General features: G+C 41.9%; 1 protein-coding gene across 1 annotated transcript; it reads left to right on the top strand.

The window, feature by feature from the left end:
* Nucleotides 1-757: 757 nt before the first annotated feature.
* On the top strand, nucleotides 758-14,724 carry rhoab (ras homolog gene family, member Ab). Its single transcript, XM_084367383.1, has 5 exons — nucleotides 758-906; nucleotides 7,670-7,827; nucleotides 9,468-9,588; nucleotides 10,678-10,808; nucleotides 11,807-14,724. Exons 2-5 carry the CDS (start codon nucleotides 7,672-7,674, stop codon nucleotides 11,978-11,980), a joined length of 582 nt encoding a protein of 193 aa, XP_084223509.1. The 5' UTR covers nucleotides 758-906; nucleotides 7,670-7,671; the 3' UTR covers nucleotides 11,981-14,724.
* Nucleotides 14,725-18,352: the final 3,628 nt, after the last annotated feature.

Raw genomic sequence — 18,352 nt, 5'->3', positions numbered from 1 at the left:
GAATACAGTATCAGCAGGAGTTAATCAGTACCTTTCACCCTTACAAACTGTCATCTTATATTCGGGTGACATGCATTTGTTTATTTTATTCTTTAATATGTTTGCTTTATTTGCCCTCTAATTGTCTGAATGTGTTCAGTTACCTAATTTGGCCGCCAGGTGGCGCAGTGAGTACAGCCTGTGACAGTTAGCTCCTGGCTCAGGCAGTCAGATTGAAAGAAAAGTTATGGCTTCAGTGTTGGCATAGCTGCAATGGGCTCAATTAACTCTGATTAGAGGAATAAAACAATTGGCTCACAGCTTTCTATATCACAGCAGGGACATAACCCCAGAATTTACTTCACACTGGACCTGTGTAGAGCCCATTAAATGTCAGTTATCATTCGTTTAGCCAGAAGCTTAGATTAGCATTTGTTTAAAAACGAGATTTGAGGTAATTCTCGACAGTGAGTCATTCTGGACCCCAGTTAGTAAACCTTTATTTAGATTACCTTTAATTACACACCCACCGTTGTAGAGCTCTAGATTAAAAATAGACCCGTCTACAGTGAGTTTAGTTTAAACACACGTCAGCCCTGAGAGTTATGAGAAAGTCCCGTCAGAAAATAGACTATGTTTATAGCTCGATGTAATTGCCCCTAACGTGACGGATTTCCATACGGCTGACGAGCATGTAGCTCTCACACACCTCGTGCCCGCGCAGGTGTGGCTCTCAGGCTCGTGCCCGACACCCCTCCCCCTCCCCCAGCTACAAACTACAAACCCTGGCGGCGCGCTCCCGTCAACTAATTCATTGTATCAGATTGAGACGGGAGGAAGCAGCAGCGAGCGACTCGACTGGTCGGCGAAGCAACTCTGCTCCGGGAAACACTGAAAAAAACCAACCGCTCGCCACATAAACTGCAGGTAAACTACTTTCTGGAACACCAGGGCGCTGTGAAGTGCCACTTCTTTCGTGTTGCGCAGTTTAAAAGCGGATAGGGTTATTTTAAAAGTTGTCCGGAGCTTTGAGAGGCCGTGGTGTAAAAGCTAAAAAGCTAGCGAGGTTAGCTAACGGTAGCTAAGTTAGCTTTCCCCCCTAACCGACCTCAATTTCAACGCCGCTTCCGCAGTTGCCACTCAGTTGTGCTGAGGAGAAAACTGCTGTATTCTCAGTGTATGAACTCCTAAAACCGAGACAGCTCGGTCAGACTGTAGCGTAGGCTGTTGGTAAACTGTGAAAACTTAAGTAATGCTTAGAAACGGAACCGTAAAAACTGGCCTGGATTGGCAGGAGCCAAACAATGAGGCTTTTTTTTCCTGACCAGGCGGCTTCCTAACGGCTCACTTCTTGAATGGCTGCTCCGGGTATTTCAATGTAGATTGTTAATTTTTTTTCGCTAACCTGCTCAAAACTGTTGATTTCAAATAAACCATTGGGGCACTTTATTTCAACACTAAGCCTGTATTTTCTGGGGGTTTTGAACATGTCAGTGACAATAGAGTAACGTTACACCGCTCCTACTTGAAGGGGATTTCAAGTTTCACGCTTTGCTAATGTGAGGTTTTGTCATGTACATTGTGAAGATAAGTCACATGTATAAAATGTGTGGGTCTCTCTTGGTGTTTCGTTTGGATCGGGGCCACCCACCCATTCTCCCACTGCGGACACACTAGCCATCTGTTGCCTCTGTGATGACGCCATCTTTCTGGTGACCCACCCAGCAGCTAGCTGGTTTAAAAACAATGTTTGACTAAACACTGGGAGCTCTCACAGGCAAGACACACAACTTTTCTGTGCGTTGGCTACAGTGGCTAGTAGACCACACAAAGTACTAGTTAAAAGAGAAAACGCAATATAAGTGTAAAATATTTTGACACCCAGGACTGGATGAATCATGGATCCGTCATCATATTGTTATTAAACGTGATTGATGGTGGTGTGACAATGTTATACATGTATGTTAGTCTTTTCATACGACATTAAATCAAAGGGATAAGTAGAAGTAATGCACTGTATTGTGGTTTTCATTTCACCTTGACAGTCCTTTTTAAAAATGTGTAAGGAAAGGAAATACATTTTGACAGATGGCGAGGCAGGTTTTATTCCTGGGTTTACACACCATCACCCTTGAAGCTGTTTACCAAAATTGTACCCTCTCCTCCACTGTAATGTAATCAGAGCACAGTGACTGGCTGATATCAATTTTCATTAATTGACCAGTTGATCAATTTGGCCTAAAAGTCTCCTAATAGACATGGGCATCTTCATGACACATATGTCTGTCACTTTGACGACAAAGGGAGCTTAAAGACTGAAGACTAGATCTACATCTGGCTGGTGGTAATTACCTAGTAAGCATATTAAGTGCATTGTCTAGCCATGGAGTGTTGTTTTTTTCTCAAGGGGTATGTGCGCAATAGGTGTTTTTTAATTTTTATTTCTTTAATTGTTTGATTGTGAAGCAGAGCATGTTCTAATCCATGATAACGTAAATTAATTGCAGCCCTGCACTACTTCCAAACAGGTCATTTTAAAATTGAATCTGCAAATTGTGTTGGCAGTGTTTTCTGTGCAACAGTTGCTCATCCTAGTCTTAATGGTCCACTTATTTAAGCTATTTAAGTTATTTAAAATTAGATTAGAAGGATTGGAGTCTTAAAACGGAAGTATGCATTATGAAATGATGTGCTCGTTAACAAGCTTGTGTTTATTGAGGCATTAGATCTAGCATTGATGATTACACAGATGGTTTAAGGTCTGAAGACTGCTTTAATATGACCAGTTTTTTAGAACCATGATCCCCGACATGCCCTTGAGCACACACGTGTTGTAGCTGTCATCTTCAACATGTGTGTTAGACCGTTGTTGCATTAAGCCAATAGCCCTATTAGTGTCCACATATCACCAACCAGTCTCAAGGGATATGTGCATGGTGTGTTTTCATAATGCGTGTGCTGCACACACTGGTAAAAAGAATAATCTGTTCTCTTTCCAATAATGGACTAAATTAAATTTCACCACCCACTGAAATGCATGTCAGGTGTCAGAGGAGAAACGCTTGCCAAGTTTGTCAGAAACTGAAATATTCATCAGCCGGCAGCCAGTCAGCCATCATTAAGCTGGGGCTAATTTTCCACGCTGAAGACTGCGTGGGGTATTTCCTGGCTTAAACACACACTGGCTTTTAGATGTAACTGTTGCTTGTGTGGGGTTTTCTAAAGGACAGGCTGATGAATCATAGAGCACACAGTAACCCGTTTAATAATGCATTTAAAGCTGTGTCATACTAGGAAATGATGCAGAACGAACAGTTTCAATTAACATGTTATTGGTCGGCAAAAACACTTAAGAATAGTTTTGTGTTTGATGAAAAGTGGTTGTGGTGACACGTGAGTGAGTTTGATCGACTGGCCTGCTGTCAAAACTATTGGCAGTTTACAGGATACTTAACCATCCCCAAAGTGGAGGCTAGATTGAAAGACAAGAACAAGATCAAACAGTGTCTTCGTTTTAAAAAATGTGTCGTTTAGTCAGGAGAGTAAAAGGATCTGCTTTGTCGAATTAGGATCATCCATTATTTCAAAGGGATCACAATAAGTTCTGGCTCTGTGTGGGTGTTGCATGAATTGAACATTCCTGTTGGGAACGTCCGTTGTAGTAAGTGAATCACAGAATTTGACAAAAAGGCTTACCCCTGCTGCCAGCTGTCGTCCTTCTATTTTCGTTGACAGTGTTTATCACAGGAGCGCTCCCTGTTGCTCTCTGCATCAATCCCTCTCTGTTAATTTGATCCTGTTGGGTTTATCTCCGTCTCTCTCCTTATCCGTTGTTTGTCTGTCTCTTAATTTCATGTCATGGTCTGTTGGCTAACATGCAGATGGAGCAGAGATTTGCACATGTTGCACGTTCCTTATTACCTACCTGGATTATAATTGATCGGTGGAGCACGTCAGATTTGCTCAGTTTGTTGTTACTGGGGCCATCAACATAGCTTGCATAGCTAATCCTTTTTTCTTGGCATATGTAGAAAATTTTAAAAACGTGTTTGAAAAATCAGCCATAATGTGGTTATCCTCAGGCTGTAGTTGATGTTGCATCATTTCCATCAATTCACACATGCACAACTTCCAATGCTTGACAACTCTGTTAAATTTTTGTGCTGGATGTTTGCCAAAGTGTCTGGCAAATATGACTAATGCATTAGCAATAGTCCAAGATGATGATGTGTTTGGTTTGTGGTAAATTCACAGTCTGTTTGTAGGTGCCATCTAGATACAGCTCATGATTTTGCATTACCTCCTGTTCATACATTGTTTAAAAATGTCAGACTCTCTCCCCTCTGATTAACCTGAAGCACACCAATGATCAGGAAATGTACATATTCAGCTCATGCTGGGCAGGTATGGGTCTGCTCGATCTGCCCAAAAAAACCTAGTGTAATTGTAATGGAGTTACCAGGATTTAAGGACAGAGTATAGAGTATATGATGTATTCAGTTTTTTTCATGCCAGTGTTGCTCTGAAGGCTACCTTCAACCGTCATACACAGCTGAGAAAACGGTCTCCCAAAACCAGCCAAAGAAGCAGACATATCAGCTCTCACATCCCAGCCAGGCCTGTGCTCGATCTTAAAGGGTCATGTCCACAACTTCACTGTGTTTTGTTATAATACCCCTTTCTGTGGAATGGTGTCAATGAGTTTTTTTGCTTCATACATTACAACACATTTCCTGGAAACGGGTCAAGTGGCCGTAGTCTGTAGTCTGTTTGCTACTGAAGAGCAATGAATCAGCACAAGTTAATTCTGGCTCAATTTGTTCGGCCCAAAATTATGTACCTGTTGACCACTTCGTCAGTCATTATTCTACTACCATAGCATTTGCATCAGAGTATGCGCTGGGTTTCCACCATTGTATGTTACTGTGCTCTTTGAAATGAGTTCAGACAAAACAGTCTCCACTGCTAATGGAGATTTTCCTGTTGTGTTGCCACTTTTATGCACATTGTGTCCCTTGTGTTGTGTTTTGTTTTGATTATGCCCCTATGAAGTGTTTTCCTGCATCTATTTTGGCAGCAGAAAAGTTCACATACTAACTTAGGATTTTATAGTTTGTGTAAGTTGGTGTCTCATTATCTGTCTCAAGAATCTTATTGGCTGTTAATCAGTTCTAAAGGAACGATTAGTGCCCCCTATTAACTTGCTTACAGGCAACGAGACACGATTTGTTGAAAGGAGGGCACATTGTTATTTACCCTGTTTCAGCCGCAGGTCAACTGTTTCAAACATTGACCATACACCCACCTCCAGGCTACAACTGCCCCCATTTTTGTCTTTTTCTTTTTACTCAAGTCTTGGAGGAAATGGTCTAATCTTTTTTGACACGGCTGTCCTACTTAGAGCACTCATCTACCATTTATAGGATGCTTGCAGCACCTCGCAGTGCTTTGGTGCATTTCAGGGTCAGAAAGTAATGAGACTCTGGGCAAAAAAAGGCTGGTAAATTTGAAAGTTGATTTTATTAGGGAACAATAACTGACAAGAACCATTAGAGTACTTAAGCAGCTCATTTAGTTGTCATCTTTTAAATATAAATATAAATGCAGCAGTATGCCCAGTGGGTAACAGCAAGTGTTTTGTGTGAGAACATGTTGCCGTGGAAGTATATCAAATGTGCTGTGGTTGAGAAAAAGGCAGAATTTTCATCAGAAAATGCAGCCAGACGGTGAAGAAAATGCTTTTATAGCTGAACATGCAGGTTGCATACGAACTGCTGTATGGACAAGAAAATACAAAGGGAAGTAAGACAGACTGTTTGGGGCAACAGACCATCTTCTTATGCAAGACCTAACACAGGATTGTAACACATTTTGGCATATTCTTGACAGCAACATGCCAATTATTTTATAGTTCAGTAACACATTTCCCCCAAAATAACCACTGTACCCCAGATCTCTGGTCAAAAGGATAAGGGGATTTGAACACTAACCAGGGCTGTGGTAATGCCACGTTACAGCCCCAGAAATGCTGCAGCTCAGCTGGTGGATTCAGAAAGAACAGGAGAAGTGTCAGGGAGTATGCTCTCCACCACGCCTCCAGCTGACTCACTGTGATGGAGATGGCAGGGTACAGAAATGTGATTGACACTGCACAGTGCTGCACCTTCTCGGATCAAGGAGGAAATGACCCGTCAGGGGTATGATTTATTACTGTCTCTAACTGAGGTCCTGCTGTCTTTGCACAGTTGGTAAGTACACAGTACATGTACTGTGTTAGTGTGAAAGTTACGTCTCTGCGGCACGGCCATTAGGACAAATGAGGTTCGTTTGATGTGTGCTTGGTGAATAAAGTGATTGTGCTTCTATTTCCACACCCAACAAATAGAACGGCTTGGACACAGTTCCTGTTCATGTATGAAGGGAAATTGCTGTTTTCCGGTTTGACGTTTTGATCCCACTCTGTTGTTTGTTATATGTGACTGTAATTTCTGGTTAATTTCAATAATTCATTCATGGGTCCAATTAAATAGAAAGTCCACAATATTTTCACATAGTTCCTGTATTTGTGACTTCTTGTAGATCGTCATTTCCCAATATGGTGCTTCTCTCAGCCAATGACACAAGACTACATGACACTCATTTGCCCCAACTTCCCCTAACTCAGTTGGTCAAGCTAGTTTTCTCACTCCCACGTTGACACGTCTGCCGTGTCCTTTACTGCCATGAATTACTGGAATCTCAACTACATTTTACTTCCTGGTAGCTCACATCTTGTTTCGCTTTGCAGTTATGACTGCTTTATGTTCACACCTGTATGTTTTGTAAGGGCGTGGCAGGAATCTGTAGTGCAGGGACATGAACAAAAACGCAGAACCCCATCCCCATAGTACTCTACTCACTTTGTATCCTGATGTTGGCAGACTTAACAATCATATGTCACAATCACTAGACAAATATGATCAGATTTATCTATCGGATGACACAGGTTCCATCTCCCAGACAAGACAGGGGATAATAGAGGATCTTTGCTTGAATTTTTCTCAACTCTTAGTTATTTAATAATTTCATAGTCTGGTTTGGAGGTGCAAGTTTATAGTGAGCTAGGTGACCTGTCACTTCCGTCAGTAAGTCTTTACTGTGATATACAGCTAGCTTGCCGGATGTTTGTGTGATTTCAGGTTTCCATTTACACATATAGTCCTCAGCCTTTTTTGCTCAAAAGTCTCTAAATATGAAGTGATTACATATGCCTCGAGGTTTGCAGGACTTCCTCATTTCAAGGAAACGGCATTAATCGCAAACATAAAGACCATTACAAATATGTCTAGGAAATGTTTTTGTTAGAATCCATTAATCATTTCACAGAGCCCCCTGAGAGGCTGACAACTGCTTTTTTCCAGTTCTGTGGTTTAATGTGTTAAGAATAGTGTTGCATGGTGCAAGTGCACTCTACATCACCACACCACACACCTGCTTTCATGCCAGAAATGTCACACAAATCTATGTGTACAAGTAAGTTTTACTTGTACACATAGTTTGTTGCATATTTTCACCAAATGATCACTAATATGGGAGCCTTGGATAGTATAATGCTCTGCTGTAAAAGCTGCACTTCTGATTCTACTTTGTCGCTCGCATGTGCCTCCTTGATCCTAAATTCTCCATCCTCCTCTACTACGTCTTCCTGCAGGGATGGCAGCCATCCGTAAGAAGCTGGTGATAGTGGGGGATGGAGCTTGTGGGAAGACCTGTCTTCTGATTGTCTTCAGCAAGGACCAGTTCCCTGAGGTCTACGTCCCCACCGTGTTCGAGAACTACGTCGCTGACATAGAAGTCGACTGCAAACAGGTGAGACAACTGCAGTGATCCTTGGTATTTCTATCTTTCCTGTTTAATGTCACACCAGACTGTTGCCTCTGGGTAGATGGAATGATCCAAACCTGAGTGACGTATAAAGCTGTTGCACAATCCAACACTGAATATTTTAAATAAATAAACATAAATCCACAGAGAAATTGCACCTTTTTTCTGACACTGTTGAGTAATGTACTTGGGTTTCCTAGCTGTCACAACACATCTGTGCCACTTTTAGTCTCAGCAATGGTTCTTATGCTGGTATCAGAGCTAATTTTGTTCCCTGGGTGCTTAATCATGCTCAACGCTTTAATTCTACCTTCAAGGCTAAGTGAGCAAACTCTGCTGTTCCATTTTCACATCTTCCCTCACATTGCAGCCATCATCTGTTAAGTCTGGTCTTTTTCTACAGATTTCACTGTCTGAGCTTAGTCATAAATCTTCAGATTGATAGTCAAAATATTTCTAAGTGTTCTAAGGTCTTATTTTAGGTGTGTTTGTCTGTGTTTTATATAACATATGGCCAGTTGCTATGATAGCTCACTAATCAGGGGTATAGTTGTCTATATCTTATGTGGATACAGATGCACACATGCAGGTCAGTGTTTGTGTTTGATTCAGAAGAAAAAAATGTACTGCAACTTTATTCTCCTCTGCACTCGTTTGCACTTGTATGCGTGCCGCTGTGTAAAACTGCAGCACCCACCCAGCCTAACTCATCAGTCATAAACCCTCACGACCTCATTCTGGGTTAATAGGATTCTGGGACATTGAGTCTTTATTGGCTGGTTGGATTTCTGTGCTGCTGAGGAGGACTCGGGCAACTTCTTGTCAAGTGTCACACTTTTCTAAACATCTTGATCTGGTTTCCTTTCCTTATTTAGCTCTGCAGTCTGCTCTGAGACATTTTTGTGCGTCACTGTCACATTTTGTACAATCAGGGCTTTAGTGCCGTGTACCAGAGTATTTATTAGCGATGAACAAGTTGCTAATTTGACAGTAGAAAGAAGGTCACACATGTCAGTTTCACCAACAGCCAAATCTCTGCAATAAAGGGCTATTGACGCTAAAATAGATTTTTTTTATGCTATTTGTGAGTCAGTAATACAGTTTCTCACCAGTGCACTGACGCGTCTATATTTTATTGAATGAGTTTTAAAAATGCTGTCAGGTTATTGGCCAGAGCACTAAAATCACACTTAAACAATATTTTTATTTAAACATTATTTTAATGTGAAAGAAAATCCTCTGTCAGAATTATGAATAAGGCTGCCAAAGCCTTTAACATCTTATCAGCATTAGAGATAAATCCACCAAGTTTATAAAGTTCAATTCTTTGCTTTATACCTTTTATACTTATAATTATTTCGCTATTATGATGCACTTATTTCTCTCTGAGTACTTAGAAAATGAGTCTGTCTATTTTATAGATCCTGTTAATGATGATTTCTGCTGCAATCCTTGTTTTATTATCTCATTTATTTGCTGGCTTCAATGAGAAAGTTGTGTTGATCAAAACCGACATGGTCCATTAATTTCTCTCCCTCCCTTTTTTTTCTTTCTCACTCCCCTTCTTTTCATATTCCTTCGTCCTTCTCCTTGACCTCTCTACCCATGATGCCTCTGTGTGTCAGGTGGAGTTGGCTCTCTGGGATACAGCGGGTCAGGAGGACTATGACAGGCTGAGACCTCTCTCCTATCCAGACACTGACGTCATACTCATGTGCTTCTCTATAGACAGCCCTGACAGCTTGGGTGAGTACCAACCACACACCCACTCTGACACACATGGACAGACAGACACCTACACACATTCAAGCATGGCATAAAATACCATGTTGCTGTGTTTCCTTTGCACTCCCCCATCTTTCCGTTGTCATAAGTTATTTCTGGTGTCTGTAGAGTGTGTGGTCATCTTGTTGTGGCTCTTAACACCACTTGTAGAGAAACTGCTTACATTTACACAAACACCAACGCAGAGACAAATCATTTGTCATGCAGCCATGCTGTAAACCAACATGTCATGGTGTTTCTGTCATAATGATTATCGCTTCGCTGATCATATGGAAATGGCTTTGCATAAAACAAGGCGATAAAAGCTGCAGATAATTAAAGTGCCAGACATGAATTAAACAGGATTAAATGAGAGGAAGTCCCAGTTGTAATAAAACAAAGGCTCATTGTACAAGAGCCTGTAAATTGGCTTACATGAGCTTTCTTGAGACTTTTCTGTTTAAAGCGCGTTTTTGCTGACAGTTTTTTTTTTTTTTTTTTTTTTTTTTTTTTAATAAACCTGATGCTCAGTGGAGATATGAGGCTCATCTTTCTGTTTTCCCTCATCTTCAGCTTTGCAGTGACTCACATTTTGAATTAAATTACTCTGTAAATGTTAGTCTAATCAAAATTCTGGCATCCTGTGATTTAACTCTGTTAACGAATTCCTAGATAAGGTTAATTGCTGCAGTACTGCATGGCTTATATGCAAATGTTCCATTGTCAGTTTACCAGTCTATCGTTATAGACTACTATGAGTTATTCACTTCGTTATTAGCATTTCCTGTTTTTTTCTCTCTTGTGAGTCAAGTGAGACGTATGCAGAGAGGCACAAAAAGATGAACCATTGCAAGGCTGAATGAGCTTCGTGCACTACACTTGGCACAGGAAATTATGCAAATACCGTCACCTTTACTTCATTGAGCTGTGGAAAATTAAAGTATAGTAAAGATTCACCACCTCTGTAAAAATTGGTCCTGCCTTTAATCTTATAAAAAATTTAAAAATAAAAGCTTTCTGGTCAACAATTAATGATCTATTCCTTCCCTCTCTGGTCTTTTTCCTTCACAGAAAACATTCCAGAGAAGTGGACCCCAGAGGTCAAACACTTCTGTCCCAACGTTCCCATCATTCTCGTAGGAAACAAGAAAGACCTGCGCAACGATGAGCACACACGCCGGGAGCTGGCCAAGATGAAGCAGGTACCCTAATTCTTCTTTAGCTTGGCTCAAATTACTATTTAGACTAGATTTCTTTTTTTATATTAAATGGAGACCCTTCACTATTTAGAGGATTCTGCTGATGAAGTTCTTGTGAGTAAATGAGGGCATGTTGTGACCAGTGACATTGAGACATGTTTATTATGGTGGAGCATTTTAGCAGTGTATTTTATTCATATTAAAGGATAACTACCGTTTTTTACAACCTGGACCTTTCCCAGCAAAATATATGGTCATTTACTCACCCAGATAACTTTGGTGTCATTCGGACGAAATTAGATCCAGTGTAGCGCCGATATATCCATATAATGCGAGTAACGGGGCATCGACACACAGCCTCTATATAACGCATTATCTACCACGAAACTAGTTCATTTCACCAATATTTTGTTACGATATGCTAGTGCTATTCCCCTCTGAGTCCGGGCTCGTCTGTTGTCAACATCCGGGGTCTGTAGGTTGCCCTACTACCTCTGACCTGGAAGATGTCTTCTCTGAGCTGCGCGCGCACCCGCGACAGCCCAGCTTGTTTACCTGTAACTGCTAGTTTGACCCCGGATGTTGATAACGGACGAGCCCGGACTCGGAGGGGAATAGCACTAGCATATCGTAACAAAATATTGGTGAAATTAACTAGTTTCGTGGCAGATAATGCCTTATAGAGGCTGTGTGTCGCTGCCCCGTCACTCGCATTATATGGATATATTGGCGCTACGCTGGATCTAATTTCGTCCGAACGACTTCAAATGACACCAAAGTTATCTGGGTGAATAAATGACCATATATTTTGCTAGAAATAAGGTCCAGGTTGTAAAAAACGGTAGTTATCCTTTAAGCATGTAATTTTTACAATTTCTGGAACAGGCAGATTGGCTGATGTAAAGAGCAGTTATTGGCTAGTTTTTCCAGACATGGGAATATTCAGGGTTGAAGTGAATTTGCTCCTTAACCAAATTGTTGGTTTTCTCTTCATCCAATAGGAGCCAGTAAAGTCAGAAGAGGGCCGGGACATGGCCGGCCGGATTGCAGCGTTCGGTTACATGGAGTGCTCTGCCAAGACCAAGGACGGCGTACGGGAGGTGTTTGAGATGGCCACCAGGGCGGCACTGCAGGCCCGCCGCGGCAAGAGGAGCAGTAAATGTGTAGTGCTGTAAAATGGCAGACACATTTGGACAGTTTTCACCCGGGGCTACAGTACCCGGGGCTAGGGCTCGGGAGGGACGGAGGGATTACTAGACGGGAGAGGGAGGGAGGGGAAGAAAAGAGTGCAGTAAACGACTACCGCTGTAAAATGGCTGTTTGTTGGACTGAATTTACCCTGGGACTTGGATTTGGGAAGCTTTGATGGAGAGGGGTGGGTGGGTGGATGGATGGATGGATGGATGGATGGATGGGGGAGGAGGAGGGTGCACAGTAAATGACTTCCGCTGTAATCCGATGGGCTCTTCACCTGTGGGTTTACCATCGAGGTGGGAAATTATACCATCCACCAGCCAGACGCTGGCACAGATTGTCTTTTCAACAAGCCACTTACACTGATAAAGATCATTAGGAGATCCTGGTCCTTTCTAAAAATCTAACTAACTGTTAAGACAGATACATTTGCTGGTGAAATATGGGATGTGCCAGTGACCACGTCCGGTGTGGATAACAGAAGGTTTAGTTTCCTGCCTGGATGACTTGACGGATGGATGGGGGCAAACAGACAGCACAGTAAATGAGTACCACTGTAAACGGCCACCAGTGGACTGTTTATCCCCAGGTGTTCATGCCTGGCATTAGGGCGGGGGTGGTGTGGAGCTGGACAGGTGAAGGGATGGGACGAAGCACAGTGTGTGTGAGTCACTATGATGAGACTGCACACACCAAACCAGGGCAAAACTTGCCAGCTTACTTGTTAAATGCTGTAGCTACCTGGGCAGGTTATTTAAACAGCCCCAAAAGTAGACAAATCACCAGTAAACTGTTTCAATCAAGTTCTACTCAAAATGGGGCTTACGGCAGGTTTGAGGTTGATTAGCTTGCAATTCAGTTCAAGAACAAAAAAAAGATTTTGGTGGTAAAAATCAAGCGTTTAGAAAAGCTTGTCCTGAGGGAGTTGTTGTATCCATGGAGTTTAACAAGTGGTCACGTGCTGTCAGGTGCTCATGGTTGTGTTTTTGTCGTATTATCAGAGCTTGCTTTTCGTCCTTGACTGTGGCTAATCCCGTGCAGTGACAAACACACTGAGCCCAACTCTTTCTGAGATGATCTGATACAGCCACCTCATCATGAATGCCAATATTATTTGATGATAGACCGCAGCTATTGGACAGTTTGATTTGACAGAAAACTTGCCCTCAGTGCTGGTTTTAAAGTAATTCAAAGTGGCTCACATCGCCACCCATATTCCAGATGCTGCTTTAAATATGAGGTATCTTACCATAGCAGTGTTGTAGAGGGCAGTACAAAGTTTACTTCCAGAGGGCTGGACATTAAAACTCACTCACATGCTGGTGAATTTTTACTGAGGCCGGTTTGTCTACTTTAGGAGGTGATCAGCTTAAGGTTCCTCAACAAACCCTCTCTGGACTGAATCAGTGGAAGTAGCAGGTGATTTGTAGTCCCACTGGATGACAAAGGTAGCGTCCTGCACTGCATAGTACAACCTGAGCAAACTGTGCCATGGCTCAGCTCCCATCCCTTCCTGTCCCACATAGCTGACTGCTGGTGCTCATCTTCCCCTGGCTTTAGACCAGGACCAAGAACAAGGAGAGGAGAGTATTGTTTACATGCACACCACTGATCTCGTTATTTGGGATGAATGAATACGGATTTTTTTCTTGTGTGTAGGCATGTATAAAGGTCAAATGTAACCAGAACTAGTCAATGTTTGAGGGGAAAAAAGGTGCCTGGGATACACCATGTTATCCACATTATACATGTCTGCCTTTATTGGTGAAGTGTTGGTACCTGCCTTTAAAAGTTGAAAAGACGAACATGACACGTGTTTTTTATCCAGAATACTGTGCATGGAAATGCCAGAAATGTCAGGTTGGGCAGCCAGATAGATTTTGGGGGAAAACATGCTACATCACTAACTAGCCGAGTGAGATTTAACTGCGTGCTCTGTGTTGGAAGTGTTTCATTTTGGGGTATTTTTAAAGGTCTTTCCGTTGTATGGGTGGCCAGTCATATTTGGGATTATCAGCCACCAGCCCTCCCTGACTCTTCTGTGTGTTTTACTGCCAGATTCGGGCTCTCTCGACAGTGTTGTACCCTCCTGTTCTTCTTCCTGGCCTACAGGGAGGAGCCTGTTCCAGAAACCTAGTCTTGTGTTGTTGTTTTTATACTTTATTTCCTGCTTTTAAAAAAAAAAAAGTCAAATATGTTGTCTATCAGTATTTAAAATAGGAGGTGGAAGACTAGGGGACTGCTTATGTGTCGTTGCTTTAGTTCATTCTTCTTATGTGCTTTACCTGAATTTTTCTGATGATTTACAATTGGTTGTAACGACCCGTCAATCATCCCTGCCAAATGCTGTTGTTAGGCAGTCAGGAGAAAGGCTGGCCTCTCGGCTGCCTGTCTAGAGCATCGCTAGGACCACATGTGCTGGCTCTTTTTCTGTTTGTTTGTTTTGAACACAAACTTGGCTGAAAAGACAAAAGGAAGAAACAATTGTAAGTCTCCTTATTATGTACAAATCCTTTTTATTTCTACTTTTTATTGTATTTTTAAATCCTGATTTTTGGATGCTGAAACAGTGATGTAAACAAAGGAACAGGAAAACCAAGCTGTATGCAAAGTCTGTAAATATGAAATGTGGGTTTGTTCATACTAGACTATACACACGCACAGGACTGGAAACTGTATTTGTAAACTAGCTTTGGTTTGTGTAATAAATTACTTTCTATAACAAGCAGCTGCTATTCATTGTGGTCTTGGGGGGGGCACCAGGGAAGAGCTCTTAAGTTCAATCAATACACATGAAGTATGAATGGAGTGATGTGATTAGTTGGCTTTATTGCTTAACATGATACGCAAATAACTGACATGATGTTATTTAGAGAACAGCTGAGGAGAAGGAGAGGGGCATTTGAGAGATTTAAATGCTCTAGAAACCCTTCAAAATAGCCTTTCCCATTAAGAATAGTTCATAAGAAAAATTTAAGTTGCAGCTCTGACTACAGTTGTCGACATGTGAGGTGCTGTTTTCCTAACCTTATTTGGATAAAGTCCCAAACATGCTCTTGACGGTCATCCGGTCACTGGAAGTCTGCTGATATGGAAGTGCTGATATGAACGCCTCCAAATGAGGAATTATCGGCGAGTGTGGGGATTCATTCAGCCGACAGCGGGTGTACATAAAGAAGAGAGCTGCATAAACTGAAGATTTAGGTTCTCTCAAAATATGGATGTTTACTAGAGTGTCTGCAATTTTATTAGTTTCTTTCCCACATCTTAAAGCGGCACCACCAAAAAAATCCAGTTTTTCAATCCATTTCCTCCCTAACGTTGTCAGGTTATTTGCCGATCGTGAGTCCCGTTGGACACTCCATAGCAATAAATAGAAATAATTGTTAACTAGTGATGCATGTAGTGATGGGTTTTAAATCTTTCTGGTGCAGAGCCACAGATCATTGCAGCAATAAAACCCCACAGCAGCCTCATCTGATCATAAAACCAGGGCCAGCAAACACGATAGCATGACTGACTGTCATCAAAGCCCCCAACATCACTGAGTTTAAGTGCTGTTTTTTAGGTTTTCAGCAGAATATCAGAGCACTACACCAGCAGGCTTCTTTTATGGCCACTGCTACACAGTGTGAGGAGTGAGTGTGGAGCTGACAGCCAGTTTTCTTTTTTGTGTCTGAAACGTGCTTGAATCTGTTGGTATTGAGCTCTACTGAATGAACACTGGAGACTCAAAGCTGCACATTAGCACATTAAACAATGGATGAAAAATGAAACGAAAGATGTCTTAGGTAGGGGGAACGGGGTGAAGATGAGCCACTCTGGTGACTTAACTGCAAGAAAGATGTGTATTTGTTTCAAATAGTAGTTCCTATATATACCTCAGGTTGTTGTGTACCCATGGAAATTAAATAAAGTTATCTAAGTATGACGGTTTCAGAACAATGAGCAATCAAAATAAAGTAGTCCAGTTGCACAACTTGACCTAAGGTGGGGGTAAATTGAGCCCCCTAGGGGTAAACAGCCACTGGTGAACACTGATATAAAAATGACAAAATCAAACAATTTAGAGATCATTTTGAACATTGTTGATGCAATAAATCTAACAAGGGCAAAAAACGAGACTTTTAAGTAAAACCATGTTTGTGTGCGCTTGTTAACTTACAGAGAGAGCGTATGTCTAAATGTACATATTTGTGTGTGGCTTAAACTTCACATCAGGTCAACAGTTCGGGTTTATCACATCAACATTGTGAGACTTGTAACAGTCACCAAACATTACCATGAACCTGTAACTGTGAGACAGAGAAAGTGTGTGTGATCCACAGTTATGAGTCATCAGTTTACGACCTTGTATCGTAGCTTCTATTGAGTTAAATTAACATGTAATAATGTCAAAAACATTCATATTTTTTTACGATACAGGGTTGATAACTTTAGAAACACGATGAATTCATTTTGCATCACAATAATCTTTTTATTTTTTATTTTGCTCTGGTTTGCTAACCACTCTCTCCATGTGCATCAGTCCAACATGAATTGAGTAATGTGAGGTATACTTTCTATATCAGTGCCGACGCGTCTACTTTTGTGTATAGTTACCCAGACACAGGGGGTGGCTCATTTCACCCACTGGCTCGACTTCCCCTGTTCTCCCCTGTGCCTTAGACTCAGAGGGAAAATTAAAGCTGCCATACTCAAAGGCCAATAAACAATTGTCTTCTAAGTGAGAGTGCAACATTCGAAAGGAGAACACAATCCAACTGATAAAAGTCCCATTTTACTTGAAAAGCAACAAAACACTTCATTTCAACACACTCTGGGGTTTTCCTGCTGCAGTCTGGTTTGATTTGATTTGTTTTATTTATAGTGTGCAAGCCTCGTGGGTTTATAAGACACCAAGAGAATGTTTCATTTCATTTAAAAAATCACAGATTGCTTTGCAGCTCAGTCTTAAAGGTGCAATGTGTAAGAATGTAGTTAAAAACATAAAAAACTAAAATTAAAAAACTAATCTCAAATTATCAACAAAATTTGAAAAAGTGACAGCTTTGACATGATGGCGTCTATGCTTTTTGTTGTAGAGATATCTACTGAAGTTAGCACGCTAACCAGCTAGCAGCCCACCCCAGTCCAACTCCTGTGCTAGCGGTGTGAAAAACACCAGTCCAGGCTGCTAGCTGCATGGCTAACTGAGCTAACTAGCTAATGGCAGTGACAGATAGCGGCAGTTAGTGCCCTATTTGTTTTGAGATTAACATGACAGGTGGAATATTCAACTAGCTCACAACAGTCGACATGAGCAGCAGCTAATGTTAGCACACTTTAGCTGGACGTTGCTGTGTGGCTGTCATGATGTCTCTTGTTGCCCCGTGCTGCTCTGTGTTTCAGTGTGGTCTTATCACAAAGAGGTAAACACACGCATTAGCTTTTGTTTACCCAGAAATTACAGGAAGTTCAATGTGTCATACTGTAATTGCAGCTTCTGTATCCTCCTTCTCTTCTGAAGGAAGCAAAACCATTTCCCGTCCACTTCAACGTGCATAGGTGAAGTTCTATTAAAACCCACATGCAGCACTAATAATTAGGAGGGTTGCTGGTTGAAGAGCACAAAGCAACGCCACAGCACTCAGGGAAGAGCCGGCAGCCCTCGCTCTGAGGCCTGCGCCGCAGAGAGAGAGAGCAGAGTGTGTGGGATGCAGAGGTTGAGGCGGCCTCAGCCTGTGTGGGTTGATGCTGGATGTTGTGGAGTAATATCGAGGAGCTGCGAGCGTGCGCCTGGAGAGCAGAGCTGCTCTGCAACCGACAATAAAAGACGAGCAGTTGTGTAAGGCGAGCGGAGGAGTGGAAATCCAGGAATAAAACGGGAAAATGTACGAGCAGGATGGTGCTCGCATTCACAGTGGGCTTTTTTTTACATTTAGAGACAAGCAGATTTAGACTTAGGGCTGGTGCTTCCTAGTCAGAATGAATGAAGTTACATGGAGTCACATTTTTACAAGTTATCTCTCCGTGTATGATTCTGGTTTGAGCTACCAGCCACTTGAATTTGAAGTAGTCTGTGTAAAATATGCAAGGATGAGCCTTGTGTCTAACGCGGTGTTAGATTTGACTACATTCCTGGCTTTCATTCTGCTGCTCCTTTCATTGCATACCATTCATATCACAAATTCTAGTTTCCACGTTATTTCATCAGAGAGGCGCCTGGAGTGACCTTTGGCAGCTTATACTATACTGTGCCAGACTTGTGTGGTATGGTAAGAGGAGGAGGAGGAGGAGGGATGGATGGATGGTGGAGGAGGCCTTCAAAATGATGCATTACAAGAGGCGCAGTGGGTGGATGTGAGAGGAAA

Source organism: Pagrus pagrus, assembly GCF_965226575.1.
Source record: "Pagrus pagrus genome assembly, chromosome: 11".
In the NCBI taxonomy this organism is placed as follows: Eukaryota; Metazoa; Chordata; class Actinopteri; order Spariformes; family Sparidae; genus Pagrus; species Pagrus pagrus.
This window is presented reverse-complemented; position numbering and strand designations above follow the sequence as displayed.